Source organism: Carcharhinus amblyrhynchos, chromosome 14, assembly GCF_965287045.1.
Source record: "Carcharhinus amblyrhynchos chromosome 14, sCarAmb.v2.hapA, whole genome shotgun sequence".
Lineage (NCBI taxonomy): Eukaryota > Metazoa > Chordata > Chondrichthyes > Carcharhiniformes > Carcharhinidae > Carcharhinus > Carcharhinus amblyrhynchos.
In genome coordinates this window covers 2,920,892-2,943,467 of record NC_137337.1, presented here as the reverse complement: position 1 = coordinate 2,943,467, position 22,576 = coordinate 2,920,892, and the positions used below count along the sequence as shown (strand labels likewise).

Sequence of the window (22,576 nt, the reverse complement as noted above, 5' to 3'; positions counted from 1 at the left end):
CCCAAACTGGGAATCGAACCCGGGTCCCTGGTGCTATTAGCAGTGCTCACCACTGTGCTGCCCCACGTGGTTCAAGTTGGTGGTTCATTCAGTCTTTCAGAATACTCAGGACAAGAATCCTACCACAACCCTTCATTCACCAATGAAACTGATATTTGCCATTCTCTCTAGATGAAACTTTCATTTTACATTAATGAAGCTCTCTCCTTTGAAGTCTCAGCTTGCTATAAAGCCCAAGTCCACCCAAAGCTTGAATCCTCTTCCCAAATCTGGACACACTGACTCTCTCCCAATCCTGGACAAGTTGTACAAAGAAAAGTTCAGTGCAGAGATCTCTATTCCAATTCATTCTTTTAGACTGAAGGCCATGTTACTCATCGCCCTCATTAATCCAGTGTTTAAACCCAAATTTAAGTTTATTGATTAGTGTCACAAGTAGGCTTACATTAACACTGCAATGAAGTTACTGTGAAACTTCACTAGTGGCCACACTGCAGCGCCTGTTTGGGTCCACTGAGGGAGAATTTAGCATGGCCAAATGTACCTAAGCAGCACGTCCTTTGGACTGTGGGAGGAAACTGGTGCACCCGGAGGAAACCCACACAGACACGGTGAGAATGTGCAAACTTCACAATGACCCAAGCCAAGAATTGAACCCAGATCCCTGGTGCTGTGCGGCAGCAGTGCTAACCACTGTGCCACCCAAAACTAGACCTAAACGGCAAGGTTTTAATTGTAACATTGCAAGGGTTAAATGGGAATAACATTGACCACAGAAGGCTAGAATAGCTGCAAGTCACCATGGGTATATGTCTTCCTGCGTGTCTGTATGTGTACTGTTTGAGGTGTGTGTGTGTGTCTGTATGTGTGCTGTGTGAGGTGTGTGTGTGTCTGTATGTGTGCTATCTGAGGTTTATATTCTGGTGCTGTGTTTGATAAACAAAGCTTTGACGCCTTTTCTTATAACAAGTGCCCTTTAACTCTGCATCCTGCAGAGGCACGGATCTGACATGTTATTTGCTATCCTGGTTTATGTGGAAGCTCGGAGTCCCTCTGCTGCTGAAGGTGGGGATTGTTTGAGAAAGCTCTGTAAGGCCAGCCCCCAGCGCATTTCTAATTCCTGAATCGTTGGTTTGACGGGAAAGGAGGGGGTGGGTTAGACACAGAGCCTGATCATGGCTTCCTGCTGCTGGGAGGATCGCAGAACCCAAACTTTCGCCGCCTTTTCTCTCCGTGCCGACCTCAGCTCAGCAGCAGCGCAGGTACAGTAGAGGGGGACCCTGCACAGGGCTGTGCTGGGCGCGTTTAACAGCAATAAATGGCGTGTGTTACCGTGATCCTGTCCCAGTCTGGCCTCTGAATGCAGCCGGGCGGATCGAGCTGTGCGTGTCTGTGTATCAGTCGCTTCCTTTTCCCACGTCTGCAATTACTGATCAATACGTTATTAAAAAAAGAACAGTCGGTTTGCGGGCACGGTTAGTGTGGAGGAAAAGGGGCATTATTGGGGCGTGATTTTAAAACAAAAAAAACTGCGATCGGTCGAGTCGGAGCTGAACTTCGATCTCCGAAACCAACTTTGTTATTGAAAAAATCGGGGGGGGGGGGTTAACCAGAAGCAGTCGATAGATTAACACAGCCGCCAGAATGAATACATAAACATGCAATATTGATGTGTGGACTAACTACATAATTGTACTTGTGTGTGTGCTGTGGGTGGGCTAACTGGAGATTGACATGCTAATCTCTCTCTGTGTGCCAGCCCCCTTTTCCATTTTAAATATTCCAATCAATGATTGCTGAGCTGGCTGAGATTTCCTCCCTTCCCTCCTCCTTCCCTCTCATTTTCCCTCTTGCTCCCCCCCCCCCAATTTCTCGCTGGTGTTTGGGTTAGGTTGGCATCACGTGAATACCTGCTGGTAGTAAAAAGGCAGAGAGGCAGCAGCGGTCTCTGATAGTTTGTGGATCTACAGCAAGCTTTGGAGTTGAGTCTCTGTGTGTGTGTGTGTGTGTGGAGATCTCCAGTGTTTGCCATTCTGTGTGAACTGGTCTGCGGTGACTCTGATCTTTTTTAAAAAAAAAGAAGCCTGAAGCATTTCTTTTGCTTTTCAACCTTTACTCCGGAGGAGACGGGACAAGAACAAAAACTGCAACAATATCGCTGAGACTTTGTTTTAATGCTTGGCCCGGATATTTACTGGACTATTTTTATCTTTGGGATTCAAGTCGGGAGGTCGTGGAGGAAGGAGAAACAATAAGGCAGTGTTTACAGCGAGATCTGCTCACTGATTTAAAGGGCTGGGGAGGAAGAAACTTTTCACTGCAAATCTGGCTCGCATCCACTGGTGGAAAATCAAACTAAAGCAATCCAGGATATTTATGTTGCTCGTGAAATATATCCAGGGTCAGTGAATCGACAGAAAGTTGTTTTTTTTTGGTGTGTGTAAATTTTGATGTGATCTGCCCCACAACGGGTTTTATTGATTTTTTTTTGACTTTTTGTTTTTTTTTCAGAAACTCTTAAAAAGTCCAAGAGTGTGAAGAGAGAGGGCAGCGGCAGCAAGCTCCCGGCTTGCTATGAGATCGTAACTCTTTCGCTGGGTAAGAAGATGGCTGCAGAGTTGTATCCCTCCAAACACAGCAGTAGCAGCAGCAGCAGCCTGCAGTCCAGCGAGTGCAGCAACAGCAGCGGGAACACAGTCAGTAAACGCAGCCTCTTGCTCCGACAGGGCCAGCAGCAACAGAACCTCAACAACAACCACATCCAGAACACTAACTGGCAATCCTTCTATCCCACACTGCGGGAAAGGTAAGCAAAGCACACTCCTCCCTCCTGCTACTCACTCCTCTCTCTGGATTTTGCCTGGTTTGCAAGAAAATTTTAAAATAAAAACTTTAGTAAAGTTTTTTTCCTTCATCTCTCCCCCTTCCAGGAATGCTATGATGTACAATAACGAACTGATGGCGGATGTTCATTTTATTGTGGGTTCCCCAGGATCAACACAGAGAGTCCCAGCTCACAAGGTGTGTAAATAATCGCGGGACTTCTGTCTATTGGGGAATATTATTAAGATCGTTGTAAATGATTCGAATGTATACATTAAGAAAATTGCAGGGAATCAGATTGTTTTAAGTACTGTTTGACTGAAAGGTTGCGTGACTGGGAGCGATTCCTACAATCAAACGTTTGGCAGCTGTAATTATTGTTTTTTTAACAGTTAAGCGCATTATAAATTACATACAAGGGGTGATTTTGTTTTGCATGTGAGACCTTGCCATGGAGAAGCGTTTTGTGATGTGTGTGCCGCGCTCTATCTAATCTTTTGTTAGTACTGAATTTGTGTTGTTCCCTTCCAGTACATCTTGGCAGTTGGGAGCTCCGTTTTCTATGCCATGTTTTATGGAGAACTCGCCGAGGAGAAATCCGACATTCCTATTCCAGATGTGGAACCCGCAGCTTTCCTGATTCTGCTGAAGTAAGGGGATTTTTGTGTGTGTGGCCTGGAAGGGGGTGCGGTGTGGGGAATATACACAGCAGATATCATTGAAATAAAACGAGTGATCTTTTAGATAGTGCCTGATTGTGGGTGAGATTTTAAATTGTTTTTGTGTAGTAGCTTTTAAAGTGAATGTATTTTTTGTGTGAGATGTGAGTGGGGGTTTTCTGTGCGAGATGTTAAAGTGGATTTAATTGTTGGGAGATTTTTAACAAGTGACTATCTCCCTTCCTACAGGTATTTGTACAGTGATGAGATTGATTTGGAGGCAGACACCGTACTGGCTTCTTTGTATGCTGCCAAGAAGTACATTGTTCCTTATCTGGCAAAGGCTTGTGTTAACTTCCTGGAAACCAGCCTGGAGGCAAAGAATGCCTGTGTCCTGCTATCCCAGAGCAGGCTGTTTGAGGAGCCTGAACTGACCCAGCGGTGCTGGGAGGTGATCGATGCCCAGGCAGAACTGGCCCTCAAATCAGAGGGCTTCTGTGAAATTGATCTGCAGACTTTGGAGATCATCCTGTCGCGGGAGACACTCAACACCAAAGAGGTTGTGGTGTTTGAGGCCATCCTGAACTGGGCGGAGGCAGAGTGTAAAAGGCAAGGGCTCCCTCCCACAGCTCGGAACAAGAGGAGCGTGCTGGGCAAGGCTCTGTATATTGTTCGGATTCCTACCATGACACTGGAGGAGTTTGCCAATGGCGCTGCGCAGTGTGACCTATTGACCCTGGAGCAGACCCATGACATATTTCTATGGTACACGGCGCTGAAGAAGCCTCAGTTAGAATTCCCCACCACCCAGAGGAAGGGCCTGGCATCTCAGCGGTGTCACCGTTTCCAGTCTTCTGCCTACCGCAGCAACCAGTGGCGGTACCGGGGCCGGTGTGACAGTATCCAGTTTGCAGTGGATAAGCGCATCTTCATCGCGGGCCTTGGGCTATATGGCTCAAGCTGCGGCAAGGCAGAATACAGCGTCAAGATTGAACTGAAGCGGCAGGGGGTGGTTCTGGCTCAAAACTTTACCAAGTTCATATCAGACGGTTCCAGCACCACATTCTCAGTCTGGTTTGAACACCCGGTGCAGGTGGAGCAAGACACATTTTACACTGCCAGTGCCATCCTGGATGGCAATGAGTTGAGTTACTTTGGGCAGGAGGGAATGACGGAAGTGCAGTGTGGGAAAGTGACATTTCAGTTCCAGTGTTCATCTGACAGCACCAACGGCACAGGGGTACAGGGGGGGCAGATCCCCGAACTGATTTTCTATGCATGAGCAAAAAAACACTTAAACCTGCCTCCCTGAGACTAAAAAACAAAAGATGTTTTGCATCCGACTGCTGCTAACAGAAGGGAGCACAGCAAGGTAGCAGAGCTCTTGCTGCTTCAAGTGATAATATATTAAACCACACCATGGTCCCAATGACATCAACTACAGATCAAACTATCTTTACAAGTGGAAGGAATGTTTGATTGTAAATTAATTTTATTTATTTATATTGACTAGAGAGTATTGTTATTTGACTTGCTGGAGCTGCAATGGGCAGTATTCAGTCGTGCACTCCTTTTGTGCCGTACTTTTGTACAAATGTGCTATCTGTTCACAGTGGCTTGAAGCTGACCAACGAATGACATGTTTTAACACCTCAGTGTACTTGTAAGTGATGAACCTGTACAGTATAAAGATTTTTACATGGTTATATTTTATCCTGTTGTCTTTATTGAAGTTTAGGATCACTGTAATCCAGGTGATTGAATTCCAAATGAAAGAGATCTGTTACCTCCTGCCACCGGCTTTGCCAAAATACTGTCCAGTTTCTGCTTGAATTCATTACACTAACTCCCTCTGCCACTACTCCTTCCTTTCCCTATGGAAGTAAACGGTTAGGAGCCCATCTCCATTTCTCTCCCAAATTGTGAGTGATTGTTACTTTATTGCCTTCCTTTCTTCAAGTCTGCTTTATCAGCCAGGAGCCCTGCTTGCACAGAATCCTAATCATTGATGCTGTGAAATTCTACAGCTGTTGAGAAGTTTCTACAGATGCTGCCATGTTGAGAAGTAGCCAGCTGATTTACCAATACCAGTCCATTGTATCACTGGCCAATATTACTGCTGCACCACACCTTTCCCTCTCAGTACCATAGTCTAAAGGGTTGATGCTGTGTACTTACTGATATATGTAAGATAAGGCTTCTTAAATAAGTCTGCTCTTGTGTGTGCAGAGCACTACATGGAGAAGAAGCTGAGTGAGCATTAAACCATATTTAGGTGCTAATCCAAAAAGCAGGACTGGCCCAAAAAGCCAGTTAACATTTTGGAATAATCCTTAATGTTTACTCAGCAATGTTGAGATGACTGGCTCACCCCCTGCAGCTGAACCGTTCCCTCGGGTCCACAGTTCAAATACAGCCGATATCAATGCCAAAAAAATCCATTTAACAGCTGGAATCCCAGAAGAGAGTCTGGTCAGTCATTATCCCAACAGCAGAACACATAGGTAGCAGCAACAAAACTGAATGTGGGGGGAATGAGGGCAGGTAATACTGAGTTTTGAAGTTGGGGCTAAATATATTTGTCAGGGAGATATATTTGTAGAGGGAGCTTTAATCTGCACCAAACTCTACCACACCTGACGTGGGGCATTCAGTGTTGACACTAAGTAATTAAAAAGTGTTTTCTTCCTGCTAGCTTCATGAGTTAAAGTTTAGTTTGTTGCCTTTTTTTAAAGCTATGACGGAACAAATTTATCCTTCTTGGAATTGGCCAGATCTGAAATACTTTGTTGGATAGATAAGTTTTTCCAATCACTTGCTGGGAGATGGCAGAATTTAGAACGAGAGAGAGGTTTTTGCAATAGCAACAGTTAACAAAAAGCCCTAACATACAGTTTGGAATTTTCTTCTGCTCTGCTTGTCAAACCCACTTAGGCCAGAAAGAAGCAAGTGCAAGAAAACACCATGGCTTGGCGCTGCAATATACAAGCATGCAGGCAGCTCCTCACACTGATGTACAGACCTGGTAACAGGTTATCAAACTGCTTTTCGTGGGAAACAAAGCTATTAAAATAGGACAGCAACAAACCAACTGGAGGCAGGGAAACACAGCTATGTATTAAATAGACAAAAAGAGAGAAATATAATTTCCATCTTGTCATTAATTCAAGGCTCTGATGTTCCTATTCTTTTATGTTAGATGTTAAACCACCAACAGATGTGTAGTATTTCCACTGAACTGGAACACTGTTTACATTGTTGAAAGGCTTTTAAACACATACACCATTTACATACGTGAAAAGCTTTGCAGTGCATGATTTACACAGTTCCTCTAAAGCAGCTCTGTAGCAGATACGCAGTTTAACTAAAGCAGACGTGTCCACAACTTCAGTCAATCTACGTCACATTCACCAGACAAGCCACAGAATATATACACAATATTGTTTAATTTTCAATCGTGCTGCAATTAAATTCAGCAGAGCAAATGTCAGATACAACTGGCCTCAGAATCCCAATGCTGAAGCTGGAACAGGAATCAAACCCAATCCTGATCAAAAACTGGAGAGAAACACGGTATAGGAGGATAGAGACATGTTCAAAATCCAGAGAGAGAGACACACATGGGGAAAGAGAAAGAGTGAGGAGAGACAGACACACAGCAAAGAGACAGGAAAGAATTACAAACATTTAACTGAAAGAAGCCAGATTATTGTCTTGTTCTTTGCGTTAGTCAAAGCAGAACCATCCAGCCTGATCCTACTTTGATGTTCTTGTTCCATAGTTTGTAGGTAACAGCATCAGAAGTGCATAGCCACACATTTTTCAAATGCAATTCTGTGATTTTTACCAGCAATGTAAAAAGAACTCCCCCCCCCCCCCATGCCCCCCTCTCCTCCCCACCCCCAGAATGTTTTTCTCTACTCCCCTGTCATCCTGCTAATTTTTTATATATGTGCCCTCTGGTTAGTGACATCTTAGAAAGATGGGTCTTTCCTGTCCACTCCATTGAGGTCCAAAATTTTTGGCATCTCAATTAAATCTCCCCTCAGCTTCTTGGTTGCAAAGAAAACAACTCCAACCGTTTCAACTTTAGCTCACAACTAAAATTCTCTCTGGTATAATCACCTCCTTCCTGTGTGACATGCTTACCAAAACTGTGTGAAGTACTCTAGATGTGGTCAAAATACTGTTTTATACAATTTGAGCATTATCATGAAACACAGAAAAAAAAGAGACAGACAGTTCAAGAGAAAAAGGGACACAGACTTAAAGAGTAAGAGGCAGACAAACTCCTGAGGAGAGGGAGAGTCAGGCACACACACAAAGGAAAGGTACAGATGACAAATCAAAGATAAAACAGAAATAAGTGTGTATGTGACAGAGAAAGACACACACAAGGCTAGCCTTCCCTGACTCTTGCTGAAAATGCATGGGAGGACTGGGTTGCCTAGTGCTATCCTCATGGTGAACAGTAACCCATTCACATCATTGTCGCTGGAGCGGGCAGAGTGAAGGAGCACTGAGTAAGGTAAGCAATTACCTCTTAAAAACTGTTAAAATCATTTAAAAGCATTTTCGCGGGCTTTTTTGCGTTTACGGCTTTAAGAATACAAAGGGAGTGGATTGCGGGGATTTGTGGGTAAGCAGTCTTTCAAACAGCGCTAGGTTTAAAAGGAGGCCTGCTGTAGACAGTGGGCAGCAGAGTGAGCTGCTAGGGCTTAGGATCAAAGGGCCAGGTAAGTTTGAGTTGAAAACAGTGTTCAGTATTACTAAAAGGAATAATGGAGGGGCATGTGATGTGCTGTTTCTGTATGATGTGGGAGCTGGTGGACCCCAAGGTCCTTCCATGTGACCACATCTGCAGTAAGTGCAGGTTGCTGGAGGAGCTCCAGCTCAAGGTAGATGAGCTGGCTTCTGAGCTTCAGAGACTGAGGCTCACCGGTGGGGTGGGGTGGGGTGGGGTGGGGTGGGGTGGGGTGGGGGGGGGGGGGGGGGGTGCCATTGATAATGGGGTGCAAGAGACATCCACCCCCCCTCCCCAGACTGGCTAACTCTAAGGGTCAGGAACAGGAGGTGGCTGCTGAGAGGAGGAAGGAGGGTGGGACCAAATGCCTCAGCCTCTCAATCTGCACAACAGGTTTGAGGTTCTTGCTTCCAGTGTGGACGAGAACGAGGGCAGTGAGGTTGGTGAGCAAACTGCACACGGTATAGTGATGCAGACACAGAGCACTGACAAAGAGAATGTGAAAAGGAATGTAGTGGTAATTGGGGATAGTGTGGTTAAAGGTATTAACACTGTCCTTTGTCACAATGACAAAGAGCACAGAAGGGTGTGTTGTCTGCCTGGTGCTCGGGTCCAGGATGTTACATCTGGGCTGCAGAGGAACCTGGAATGGGAGGGTGAGAATCTGGTCGTTGTGGTACATGTGCGTGCCAACAATGTAGGCAAAATGTGAACTGAGGATCTGGGGAGGGAGTATGAAAAGCTGGGAATGGAATTAAAAAGTAGAACCGACAAGGTGGTTATCTCTGGATTACTGCTTGAACCGTATGCAGACGGGTGTAGGGTTGATAAGATTAAGGAAGTGAATGGGTGGCTCAGGGATTGGTGTGGGAAGAATGGGTTTGAATTTATGGGACATTGGCACCAGTATTGGGGTAGGTGGGACCTGTTCAGGTGGGATGGGGTTGGTCTGAACCGTGCTGGAACCAGAGTCCTGGTGAATTGTGTAAATAGGACTGTAGATAGGGCTTGGGGGCGGGGGGGGGGGTAGTAGGTGAAATTACAGGGCCTAAAGTAAAGGAGAGGGTACAGGTATGGGAAGAGGCCAAGGATGTCCCAATAATAAAGGGAGTAGGGGGCGTGAGTAAGGTTGGTGGCGTTCCTGCAAATAGGGTACAGGTGAAGGCTGGGATGAAGGCACTTTATCTGAATGCATGAAGCATTCAGAATAAAGTGAATGAGCTGGTGGCGCAGATCAGCACAAATGGATATGATCTGGTGGCCATTACAGAGACGGGCTGCAGGGTGACAGGGGCTGGGAGCTGAATGTCCAGGGGTATCAAGTGTTTAGGAAGGATAGGCGGGAGGGAAAAGTGGGGGGTCGTAGCTCTGCTGATTAAGGATAGCATCAGGGTGGTAGTAAGGGAAGATATAGGAGCCAAAAGGCAGAAGGTGGAATCGTTGTGGGTGGAGATTAGGAACAGCAAAGGGAGGAAGACGCTGGTGGGTGCTGTCTATAGGCCCCCAAATAATGATCTGGAGGTGGGGGCAGGCTATTAACGCGCAAATAAATGTGGCATGCAGGAATGGAACGGCGATAATTATGGGGGATTTCAATCTACATATTGATTGGTCGACCCATGTTGGACGCGGTGGGCTTGAGGAAGAGTTCTTGGAATGCTGCCGGGATAGTTTCCTTGAACAGTGTGTGTTGGAGCCGACGAGGGAGCAAGCTATCTTGGATCTGGTGATATGTAATGAGGCAGGTAGAATGAGGGACCTTATGGTGAAGAATCCTCTTGGGAAGAGTGATCATTGTATGGTGGAGTTTCTGATGCAGATGGAGGAGGAGAAAGTGGGTTCCCGGACCTGTGTCCTTTGTTTGAACAGAGGGGAGTCCGATAGGATGAGAGAGGAATTAGCGAATGTTGATTGGGGGAGCACATTGGAAGGTTGGTCTGCTGAGGAACAGTGGAGGATCTTTAAGGAGACCTTTCTTGGTGCTCAGCAGAAATTTATTCCAATGGTTAAAAAGGATTGTAGGAGGAGAGAAAATCAGCCGTGGATAACGAAGGAGGTAAAGGAGAGTATTAAATTAAAAGCGGATGCGTTTAGAGTAGCTAAGAGTAGTGGGCGAGAAGAGGATTGGGAGAGGTTTAAATATCAACAAAGAATGACGAAGAAGTTGATAAAGAAGGGTAGGACAAACTATGAAGCTGGGCTAGCGCTTAATATAAAAAAGGATCGTAAGAGTTTTTATAAATATATAAAAAGGAAGAGGCTGACTAGGGTGAACGTTGGACCCTTCGAGGGTGAGAGAGGGGACGGGGAAATGGCTGAGGCCTTGAATAACTTTTTTGTTTCGGTCTTCACGGAGGACGACGTGAATAGTTTGCCGGGTGTTAGCGATGGAAAGATGGTAGGAGTGGAGGGCCTGAATGACATTATTGTTACTAGAGAGGCGGTGCTCGACAGACTGGAGGGACTGATTGTGGACAAGTCCCCAGGACCGGATGGAATGCATCCAAGGATTCTGAAAGAAATGGCGGAGGTGATAGTGGATGCCTTGGTGATTATTTTCCAAACCTCGCTGGATTCCGGGGAAGTGCCGGAAGATTGGAAAACGGCTCATGTTACGCCGTTGTTTAAGAAGGGTAGCAGGCAAAAGGCAGGGAATTATAGGCCGGTTAGTTTAACGTCTGTTATGGGTAAAATGCTTGAATCCGTAATCAAGGAGAAAATAGCGAGGCATCTTGAGGAGAATTGTTTGATAGAGCAGACGCAGCACAGTTTCGTTAAGGGGAAGTCGTGTCTGACGAATTTATTGGAATTCTATGAGGATGTGTCTAGTGCGGTGGATAGAGGAGAACCGGTGGATGCGGTGTTTCTTGATTTTCAGAAGGCGTTTGATAAGGTGCCGCACAAGAGGTTGTTACAGAAGGTTAGGGGGCATGGAGTTGGGGGTAAGGTGTTAGCGTGGATAGGGGATTGGCTGTCAAATAGAAGGCAGAGAGTGGGGGTCAATGGGTGCTATTCGGATTGGCGGTTGGTGACTAGTGGAGTGCCCCAGGGATCAGTGCTGGGGCCTCAGCTAGTTACCATTTATATAGATGATCTGGAGGAGGGAGCCGAGTGTATGGTGTCGAAATTTGCTGATGACACCAAGATTGGTGGAACGGCAAGTTGTGCAGAGGGTGTGGAAAGTTTGCAGAGGGATCTAGATAGGCTGGGCGAATGGGCCAGGAACTGGCAAATGGAATTTAATGTTGGCAAGTGTGAGGTGGTCCACTTTGGTAGGAATAATGGTAGGAAGGACTACTACTTACATGGCGAAAAACTGCAGCATGCTACGGTGCAGAGGGACCTTGGGGTCCTTGTGCACGAGTCGCAAAAACCCAGCCTGCAGGTGCAGCAGGTGGTCAGGAAGGCAAATGGGATGCTGGCCTTCATAGCGAGGGGGATTGAATATAAAAGTAGGGAGGTCTTGCTGCAACTGTATAGGGCACTGGTGAGGCTGCAGCTGGAGTACTGTGTGCAGTTTTGGTCGCCGTACTTACGCAAGGATATTTTGGCCTTGGAGGGAGTGCAGAGGAGGTTTACTAGGCTGATACCAGAGTTGAGGGGGTTGAACTGTGAGGAGAGGCTGAATAAACTAGGCTTGTACTCGTTAGAGTTTAGAAGAATGAGGGGAGATCTCATTGAGACGTATAAGATGATGAATGGGATGGATAAGATAGGGGTGGAGAGACTCTTCCCGCTCAGAAAGGACAGTAGGACTAGAGGGCACAGCCTCAAGATAGGGGGGGGCAGTTTGGAACGGAGTTGAGGAGGAACTTCTTCACTCAAAGGGTGGTGAATCTCTGGAATTCTCTGCCCGTTGAAGTGGTGGAGGCTGCCTCGCTAAATATTTTTAAGACGCGGGTTGATGGGTTCTTGATAAGAGAGGGGATTAAGGGTTATGGGGAGAAGGCAGGAAAGTGGAACTGAGCCACGACAGATCAGCCATGATCTTATTGAATGGCGGGGCAGGCTCGAAGGGCTAGATGGCCTACTCCTGCTCCTATTTCTTATGTTCTTATCAGCAACGACTGCCATTTTACACAGAACACTACAGCACAAACAGGCCCTTCAGCCCACAAGTTGCGCCGATCATATCCCTACCTACCAGACCTATCTATAACCCTCAATCTCATTAAATCCCATGTATTCATCCAGAAGTCTCTTGAAAGACCCCAACGAGTTCGCCTCCACCACTACCGACGACAGCCGATTCCACTCACTCACCACCCTCTGAGTGAAAAACTTACCCCTGACATCTCCTCTGTATGGAGGATCATGAGCTACTGTCACAGACACAACAGGAAATAAAAACATCAGCACAGGAATAATTACAAGAATTAAATACTTTTTAAAGACATGCTATTGCACATTTATTTTCAAGAATCTGTGATCTGCATACACAGCATCTATAACACCTTAACAATTCTGACACACACCATCATCTCCTCATACTCACAACTTTATTTTCAAATCCAGTATCAACATCACTTCTCACTGGCCTACCTATAGCTGATGCTGATGAAAAGATTTCCTTATACTCTGGGTCTTACTATTTATAATAATCTGCCTCCTGCAGTCTCTACGTGGATTTCATCCTACCTTGCTCTGTATATGCCATTCTCTGGATTTGTGTCCAGTGCTTTTTCTCTCTCAATATATCTCTTGTATTTATAAAGTAAGATAGCTTTCGAAGAGTTTTGCACAACTGTTTTACCACGGAAAAGGATCGCTAATACAAAGCCATGAATTCTCTGTGGCCACATAATACCCGACGACAGGGCCAGCACTGTTCATTCAGAGACCCAAGCAAAACAGCAAATGTGACCTAACTGAACGGATTCCTTGTCTGGAGGTTTAAATCACCAAAATAAAAGAACTGTTTATTTCACTGGCCATCAACAGTCACAACCTTCATCCTCATCAATCTTAAAATGAAAAATAGGCACGCAATTTTTTCCCATAAATTCTGCGTGCACTAACCTCAGTCCAAAGAAGTTATTATTTCTCAATCTTGGATTAATCCCAGAGCAGAACTTAATTATCACATCCGACTTTTTCCTTAAGGTATACATTTCTCCACCACTGTTTAAGATAGATCATGTTTTCCAAAAGGATGAAGTATTTGCAGCATATATTGTGAGGTTCTTTTCCTGGTGTGTGTGCTGAGTTGAATCTGCCTCCTGACGAGGGCAACAGCCAAAGCTCCAGCTCAATATCCAGTGACCTTGCTGGAAAATGCCAGGTCTGGCTGTGCCAGGCTTTGGGGCAAATCTTCCCATTCCACCCTCCAGAGGAATCGTAGCAGGCTAGGGGCAGACCATGGAAAGGTCCGTTGATGTCAGGTGGGATTTTCCCATTTTGGGGCAAGCGCAGCTGGAAAATCCTGCCCAATCTCTCCCAGCACACTTCAGCATCAGCCCATCATCTCTTAGTTCACCAAAAGTCTCTTAATCCTTTGACTGCCTGCGTCGCTCAACATCTCGTCCTGGACAAGACATAACTTAAATGAGTTCACAAGATTGCCGTGCCTTCTTCAGTTTCTATCACAAATAGGAAATACTTGGGACCTGTTCTAAATTCTTCCCCAGTCAATAACTCTGTCTAAACTATCTCCCATATCCTCTCCATCACCCAGTCTTCTGCCTCAGCTCACCTGCTGCTGAAACCAACATCCAGGACATTGCTCCGTCCCAACCATTCCAGTGTTCTCCTGAATGATTCTGTACCATGTCCTTCTCCCCTATATACTCAATGAGCGATATGTTTTGTCTGTATAGCGTGCAGGAAACAATACTTTTCACTATCGCAATACACGTGACAATAATAAATCAAATCAAATCTTATTGTTCACCTTCCCCAAATTTCTGTTCCTCTGAAACTGCTGCATGTATCATAACCCACACCAATTCCCGTTCACCCACCATCACTGTCCTTTAGCTGCCTCTGTTTTCAATAGTTCCAATGTGAAATTCTAATTCTCTAAATTCCTCTATGGCTTTCCACTTCTCTCGCTCTGTAGCTGATTCAATCTTGAGATTTCTATGTTCCTCCAACTCTTATAAGATATATATATATGATATATAACGTATAAGATGATGAATGGGATGGATAGGATAGAGGTGGAAAGACTCTTCCCGCTCAAAAAAGACAATAGGACTAGGGGGCACAGCCTCAAGATAAAAGGGGGGCGGTTTAGAACGGAGTTGAGGAGGAACTTCTTCACTCAAAGGGTGGTGAATCTCTGGAATTCTCTGCCCGTTGAAGTGGTGGAGGCTGCCTCGCTAAATATTTTTAAGACATGGGTTGATGGGTTTTTGATAGGAGAGGGGATTAAGGGTTATGGGGAGAAGGCGGGAAAGTGGAACTGAGCAGCGACAGATCAGCCATGATCTTATTGAATGGCGGGGCAGGCTCGAAGGGCTGGATGGCCTACTCCTGCTCCTATTTCTTATGTTCTTTTTTTCTTATGTTCTTATCTCAACGTTATATGAACAAGCAGCAGGAGTAGGACACTCAGCCCATCCATCCTGCTCCACTATTCACAAGGTCATGTTTGATCTGATTGCATCCCTCAACTCCATATTCCTGTCTAGTCCTGATAATTTTTCACCACCTTGCTTATCAAAAATGTATTTATCTCTGCCTTCAGAAGTATTCAAAGACTCTGTTTCTGCCATCTTAGAGTTCCAGAGATTCACGACACTCATAAAAAAAATCTCATCTCTGTCTTAAATGGGCAACTTCTTATTTTTAAACAGTGACCTGCGTTCTAGATTCTCCCACACGAGGAAACATTCTTTCCACACCTGCCCTGTCAATATCCTTCAGGATCTTAAAGGTTTCAATCAAGTTGTTTCTTATGCTTCTAAACTCCAGTGGATACTCCTGTGAAGTTGGGATGTCTTGTTGCAGTTGTACAAGACATTGTTAAGGCCACACTCGGAGTACTATGTGCAATTCTGGTCAGACTATTATAGAAAGTATATTATTAAACTAGAAAAAGTGCAGAAAAGATTTATTAGGATGCTACTGGGACTTGATGGATTGAGTTAAAAGGAGAGGCTGGATAGACTAGGACTTTTTTCTCTGGAGCATGGGAGGCTGAGGGGTGATCTTATAGAGGTCTATAAGATAATGAAGGGCACAGATCAGCTTTTTCCCCACAGAAAGGGAATCTAAAACTAGACGGCATAGGTTTAAAGTGAGAGGGGAGAGATACAAAAGGGTCCAGAGGGGCAATTTTTTCACACAGAGGGTGGTGAGTGTCTGCAGCAAGCTGCCAGAGGAAGTAATAGAGGTGGGTACAATTTTGTCTTTTAAAAAGCATTTAGATACTTAAATGGGTACGATGGGTTTACAGGGATATGGGCCAAATGCGGGCAATTGGGATTAGCTTAGGGGTTCTAAAAAAAAAAGAACAGCATGGAGTAGTTGGGCTGAAGGGCCTGTTTCCATGCGGTGAACCTCCACGACTCCATGACACAAGCCCAGCCTGTCCAACCTTTCCTCATAAGACAACTTTCATAGAATTACAACTTTCATTGAATCCCTAAAATGCAGAAGGAGGCTCTGCACCGAGCACAATCCCACCCTGGCCCTATTCCTATAACCCCCACATATTTACCCTGCTATTCCCCCTGACACTAGGGCCAATTTAGCATGGCCAATCAACCTAACCTGCACATCTTTGGACTGTGGGAGGAAGCCAGTACACCCATGCAGACATGGGGAGAATGTGCAAACTCCACAAAGAAAGTGACCCAAGCTGAGAATCGAGCCTGCCAACCACTGTGCCACCATGCTGCCCCATCAGTAGTGACATTTAGCACTCAAGCTTTGAATTATTTACTCCTGCACCTGCTACAGGTAGTTCAACTCTCCAAATAACAGTACTTCCTTGCTCTCCAAATTGCCATACGTTCTCCTCTTTGACAGAGAGAAAGAAATTAAAGTAACATACAAACAAGGAACAAGAGTAGACCAACTGGCCCCTTGAGCCTCCTTCACCATTCAATAAAATCATGGCTGATGTGATTGTGACCTCAACACCACATTCCCACCTACTTCCAGTATGCTTTGACTACTTTGTTGGTCAAGGATCTACCTATTAAGGTATTAACCTATTAAGTGACCCTGTCTTCACTATTCTCTGGGGAACAGAATTCCCTCAGGAATCTAATCCTCAGTCCAGCCTTAAATGGGAGGCTCCCCACATGGCAAAATATATTTTGCACCCAATCTATCAAGTCCCCTCAGAATCTTATACTTTCCAGTTACTCCCACTCTTCTGAATAACCTGCTCATTCTAGTTATGAATCTGGTACACGATCTCTGAACTGCTCCCAATGCATTTACATCCTTCCTTAAATAAGACGACTAACATTGTACACAGTACTGCAGATGTGATCTCAATAATGTATAACTGAAGCATAATCTCTCCACTTTTGTAATCAATTCCCCTCATATAAAATACTAACATCTAATCTATTATTATCCCTTTGTACCCTCCTTATGTCCTCTTCCCAACTTACTTTCCTATCTATCTTTGTGTCATCAGCAAATGCAGGAACCAGGCCTTCAGCCATTAAACCAGTCATTTATATAAGATTTTAAGATGTTTGTTAAAATGATATTTTAATCATTCCTCCTAATACCTTCTTCATTGTCTTGGTATTCACTTCCGTCTGATTGCATTTCTGTGAACCTACTTGGGATATTTTGATGTTAAATGCAAGTTTTTGTTGTAGAAAGTCAGCATCTAGGCTTAAGGTACTGGCCCTGTGGAATTTTTACCCAACATTGCATCCAAGATAACCTGATTTGTATGGCTCAGTTACTCGGTTCTTGATCTAAGTTGTAGTCAATTCCATCAAACATGCATTTTTAGAGAAAAAAAATAAACCTGGGGTGATCATGTTGTGAATTTGATTGGATCAAACGTAAAGACAAAGCTGAGTACAAAGGAGTGCTGCAGTCAAAGCCACTCTCCAATCTACTTGCATCTTTGCACTTTGTTCAACCCTTCGATCATTTCCAGTTTACTACTAGGAATTGCACAAACTGAGGTAGGTGTTGTAACTAACCTCTGATTTTAATTTTTTCCAGTTGAAAGGAGCCTGTTCAGGATATTCAATCAAGAAAGGCATCTCACAAATCTACAGGAGTACTGTAGCAGAGTGCTTGTATTACTGGACGAGTAATCTGGAGGCCTGGTCTAATGATTCAGAGACACAAGTTCAAATCCCACTGAATGCAGTAAATTAAATAAAACTAGAATAGCGAGCTTGTCGCATTAATGAAGCTACTGACTATCATACAAACCCATCTGTTTCTTCAGTGTTCTTTAGTGAAGGAAATCTGCCATTTTAACTGGTCTGGCCTACATGTGACTTCAAATCCACAGTAATGTGGTTGACCTTTTCCTCTGAAATGGCCGAGCAAATCACTTTTGATGTATACCAGGGAAATTAAGGATGGGCAATAAATACTGATCTTGCTGGCAATGCTCTTATCATGTGGGTGGATAATTAAAACAAATGTCCATGCAATTTGTTTTGGTATAGATCATTCTATAGCCACTGGAAGCAGAAATGGAGTCAATTTGCTTTACATCATTAGGCCAACTACAACACGCCAATAAACACTAACTCAGTATAAACTGGGTCTCTGTAGCACTTCATATCTTAACAAATATGAGCCATTTATGCTCTACAAAGAACACTGAATGGACTCCACATGCGTGCACACCTTTCTCTATTCAGTACTGAGAAAGTACAGCATTGTCAGAGATGTTATCTTTTGGATGGGTCATTAAGATGAGGGCCCCGTTTGTCCACTCCATAGAACCAACTGTGGAATTATAGAATTCCTACACTGCAGAAAGAGTCCATTCAACCCATCGAGTCTACACTGAAAAAGCATCCAACTCAGGTCCTCCCATTTACCCTTCCCACATAACCCTGTGCATTTGCCTTGGCTAATCCACCTAACACACACATCTTTGGACCGTGGGAGGAAATTGGAGCACCTGTAGGAAACCCATGCAGACATGGGGAGAACGTGCAGACTCCACACAGTTGGTCAACAAAGGCCAGAATCGAACCTGGGTCCCTGGTGCTGTGAGGCAGCAGTGCCAACCACTGTACCACTTTGCCACTCAAATGGACATAAAATAAAGCATTATTTCATTGAAGAACAGGGGAGTTCTCCCCGGTGTGCTGATTTGATATTTATCCATCAATATCATAAAACTGGATTATCCAGTCATTATCACATTGCTGTCTGTGGGACCATGCATTGCACAAATTAGCAATTTCCTTTATTACAACAATGACAGCATTCCCAAAGTATTCACTGGTTGTAAAGCACTCTGAAGCTCCAAAATAGTAAAAGTCACGATTGAGATGCAAGTATTTTTTTCTTTTCAATGTCTTTCAAGATAAAACTAACTAAGTAATGATTTTTCTCCATTACTTTCTCTCACCCATCATGCACTCCACAGCCCCACACTCCTACTCCGTATGGGCATGTAAGGGACCAGAGTAGACCACACGGCCTGTCACGCCTGCTCTGCCATTCCACACAGTCATCAATGATCTTCAGCCTCAACTCCCCTTTCCCGCTCTCTCCCCACATCCAGGCATATCTAAAAAAAATGTGGGTTTAAGTGGGTGAAGCTACGACACAGAACTAACTGTGTGCCAAACCTCAGAATTCAGCCTGCGATAGACAGTGAAACAATCCCACGATTAACAGATCAGTTCTAAGCTCTGCGGTCCTGTCCCGCCCAGTTGTAAATGGTGGTGAACAATTAAACCACTCACTGGAGATGGAAACTCCACAAATATCCCCATCCTCAATGATGAAGGAGCCCAGCACATCAGTGAAAAAGATAAGGCTGAAGCATCATCAGCCAGAGGTGCTGAATAGTTAGAACATAAGAACATAAGAAATAGGAGCAGGAGTAGGCCATCTAGCCCCTCAAGCCTGCCCCGCCATTCAATAAGATCATGGCTGATCTGTCGTGGCTCAGCTCCACATTCCCGCCCTCTCCCCATAACCCTTAATCCCCTCGCCTATCAAAAACCTATCAACCCGCATCTTAAAAATATTTAGCGAGGTAGCCTCCACCACTTCAACTGGCAGAGAATTCCAGAGATTCACCACCCTTTGAGTGAAGGAGTTCCTCCTCAGCTCCGTTCTAAACCGCCCCCCCTTTATCTTGAGGCTGTGCCCCCTAGTCCTACTGTCCTTTCTGAGCGGGAAAAGCCTCTCCACACCTCTATCCTATCCATCCCTTTCATCATCTTATATGTCTCAATGAGATCTCCCCTCATTCTTCTAAACTCTAACGAGTACAAGCCTAATTTATTCAGCCTCTCCTCATAGTTCAACCCCCTCAACTCCGGAATCAGCCTAGTGAATATATTATAAATTCATCACTAGTCAACGGGTGCTATTCGGATTGGCGGATGGTGACTAGTGGAGTGCCCCAGGGGTCGGTGCTGGGGCCTCAACTTTTTACCATTTATATAGATGATCTGGAGGAGGGAACCGAGTGTAGAGTGTCGAAATTTGCTGATGACACCAAGATTGGGGGAACGGCAAATTGTGCGGAGGGTGTGGAGAGTCTGCAGAAGGATCTAGATAGGCTGGGCGAATGGGCCAGGAAATGGCAAATGGAATTTAATGTTGGCAAGTGTGAAGTGGTCCACTTTGGTAGGAAGAATGGTAGGAAGGACTATTACTTACGGGGCGAAAAACTGCAGCAGGCGACGGTGCAGAGGGACCTCGGGGTCCTTGTGCATGAGTCGCAAAAACCCAGCTTGCAGGTGCAGCAGGTGGTCAGGAAGGCAAATGGGATGCTGGCCTTCATAGCGAAGGGGATTGAATATAAAAGTAGGGAGGTCTTGCTGCAGCTGTATAGGGCATTGGTGAGGCCGCAACTGGAGTACTATGTGCATTTTTGGGCGCCGCACCTGCGCAAAGATATTTTGGCCTTGGAGGGAGTGCAGAGGAGGTTTACTAGGCTGATACCGGAGTTGAGGGGGTTGAGCTATGAGGAGAGGCTGAATAAACTGGGCTTGTACTCGTTAGAGTTTAGAAGAATGAGAGGAGATCTCATTGAGACGTATAAGATGATGAATGGGATGGATAGGATAGAGGTGGAAAGACTCTTCCCGCTCAAAAAAGACAATAGGACTAGGGGGCACAGCCTCAAGATAAAAGGGGGGCGGTTTAGAACGGAGTTGAGGAGGAACTTCTTCACTCAAAGGGTGGTGAATCTCTGGAATTCTCTGCCCGTTGAAGTGGTGGAGGCTGCCTCGCTCAATATTTTTAAGACGCGGGTTGATGGGTTTTTGATAGGAGAGGGGATTAAGGGTTATGGGGAGAGGGCGGGAAAGTGGAACTGAGCCACGACAGATCAGCCATGATCTTATTGAATGGCGGGGCAGGCTCGAAGTGTTGGATGGCCTACTCCTGCTCCTATTTCTTATGTTCTTATGTTCTAGTCAACCTCCTCTGCACTCCCTCCAAGGCCAAAATATCCTTGCGTAAGTGCGGCGACCAAAACTGCACACAGTACTCCAGCCGCGGCCTCACCAGTGCCCTATACAGCTGCAGCAAGACCTCCCTACTTTTATATTCAATCCCCCTCGCTATGAAGGCCAGCATCCCATTTGCCTTCCTGACCACCTGCTGCACCTGCAGTTGATCCAGCTTGGCCTTTCCCCAAGGGCCCCAGCATCACAGATGTCAATCTTCAGCCAATTTGATTCGCTCCATGTGATATCAGGAAATGGCTGAAGGGACTGGATGCTGTAAAGGCAATGGGCCCTGATAACATTCCGGCGGTACAACTGAAGACTTGTGTTCTGGAACTTGCCACTCCCCTAGCCAAGCTGTTCCAATACAGCCACATCACTGGCATCTACCCGGCAACGTGGAAAATTTTGTAGGTACGTCTTGTCCTCAAAAAGCGAATAGAATCCAACCCAACTCGTAACCACCCCATTAGTCTACCCTCTACCATCAGCAGAGTGGAGGAAGGGGGCCATCCACAGCACTATCAACTGGCACTAACCTCAGCAATAACTTGCTCACGGAAATAGTCTGAGTTCTCAGTCCCAGGATAATACTGCAGGAGTTCCTCAGGACAGCACTGTGGGTACCTACACAACATAGGCTGCAGTGGTTCAAGAAGGGGGCTTGCCACCACCTTCTCTGGGGTTACAAGGGAAGGGTAATAAACCTAGCCAGCGATGTCCACATCCCGATAATGAATCAAAAAAAACCATTTAATCCTCAGAGACCAAACATTTGTCTATCTCAGCTCAGAGTGAGTGTGTTCACCTCAAAACTACATAGCTTTGCAGCTAAAACATACTATGTTCACCGTGTGTAAACTAAAAACAAACAATGGTGCACTTATTAACTACAGTGTAGGAAAGAAATTATTGTTTACAGACCTATTGCTGGAGCATTTATACAAAGCTCTCTGGCCAGTAGAAGGAAAGTTTTTCCCAAAACGTAGACATTCACCTGCAAGAAAATTGAAGAACATTTAAAAGTTGTAAATTTAAAGTATATATCCTCCAACTTCCTTTTAAAGGAGCCTGGAGCTGTTTTTAGTATTTGAAGACACTTTAAGTAACCTGTTGCCACAAAAGAATGTCTCAGGGCCAAATTATCATCTTCATCCAAGATTTAACTGCTCCCCTGCCACATCACCCAAACGCCCCACCCCACCCTCTCTGCAACAACACATTCCATCCACCCCACCCAACAGATTCCTTCCCCCGTTCTTTCCTTAGGTTACTGGTTGCCGTTCCACAAGTCCTTTGGAGGTCTAAGATTATGACCAATTTAGATAAGGTAGACAAAGAAAATCAGTTCCCATTAGCTAATGGTACAGGGATGAAGGGACACAGATTTATGGATTTCGGGCAGGAGATACGGGGGAATGAGAAGGAGGATGTTTTACACAGTGGGTGGTAATGACCTGCAACTTGCCACCTGTGAGGGTGATGGAAGCAGAAGCGGGTAAGGATTTCACAAGGAAATTAGATGGACATTTGTGTGAAATTGAGTTACAATGGTAGGGGACAGGATGGGAGAATGGGACTGATTACTGTCAAAGCCAGCATGGACTCCAAGGGCTAAATATTCTGTGCCATAATGACTTTATATATTCACTTACACATCATTCAGTACCTCCCTGAACAGGCTCAGGAGCGTGGCGATTCGGGGAATTTCACAGTAACTTCATTGCAGTGTTAACGAAAGCTTTACTTGTGACTAATAAATAAAA

General features: G+C 45.1%; 2 protein-coding genes across 3 annotated transcripts in view; one reads left to right on the top strand and one right to left on the bottom strand.

Moving 5' to 3' along the window:
• brf1b (BRF1 general transcription factor IIIB subunit b) overlaps positions 1-22,576 on the bottom strand; it is a 350,927-nt gene that overhangs the window by 178,882 nt on the left and 149,469 nt on the right. The window contains exon 5 of the mRNA XM_080202172.1: positions 21,735-21,807. Within this exon, the coding sequence (XP_080058298.1) occupies positions 21,735-21,807 (73 nt within the window). The remainder of the gene's footprint in view (positions 1-21,734; positions 21,808-22,576) is intronic.
• On the top strand, positions 1,157-5,188 carry btbd6b (BTB (POZ) domain containing 6b). Of its 2 annotated transcripts, none has more exons than XM_080202171.1 (5): positions 1,157-1,262; positions 2,512-2,806; positions 2,931-3,021; positions 3,355-3,473; positions 3,732-5,188. In XM_080202171.1, the coding sequence occupies exons 2-5, from the start codon at positions 2,607-2,609 to the stop codon at positions 4,762-4,764; spliced, it is 1,443 nt and encodes a 480-aa protein (XP_080058297.1). In that variant the 5' UTR covers positions 1,157-1,262; positions 2,512-2,606; the 3' UTR covers positions 4,765-5,188. The 2 variants fall into 2 exon arrangements, with proteins under 2 accessions (XP_080058297.1, XP_080058296.1); XM_080202170.1 differs by lacking the exon at positions 1,157-1,262 and adding an exon at positions 1,294-2,401.

Coding starts and splice junctions, on each gene's coding strand:
- btbd6b (XM_080202170.1), top strand. CDS start 2,377: ATGTTGCTCGTGAAATATATCCAGG. Junction 3,022..3,354: donor AGAGAGTCCCAGCTCACAAG/GTGTGTAAATAA, acceptor GTTCCCTTCCAG/TACATCTTGGCAGTTGGGAG. Junction 3,474..3,731: donor GCTTTCCTGATTCTGCTGAA/GTAAGGGGATTT, acceptor CCCTTCCTACAG/GTATTTGTACAGTGATGAGA.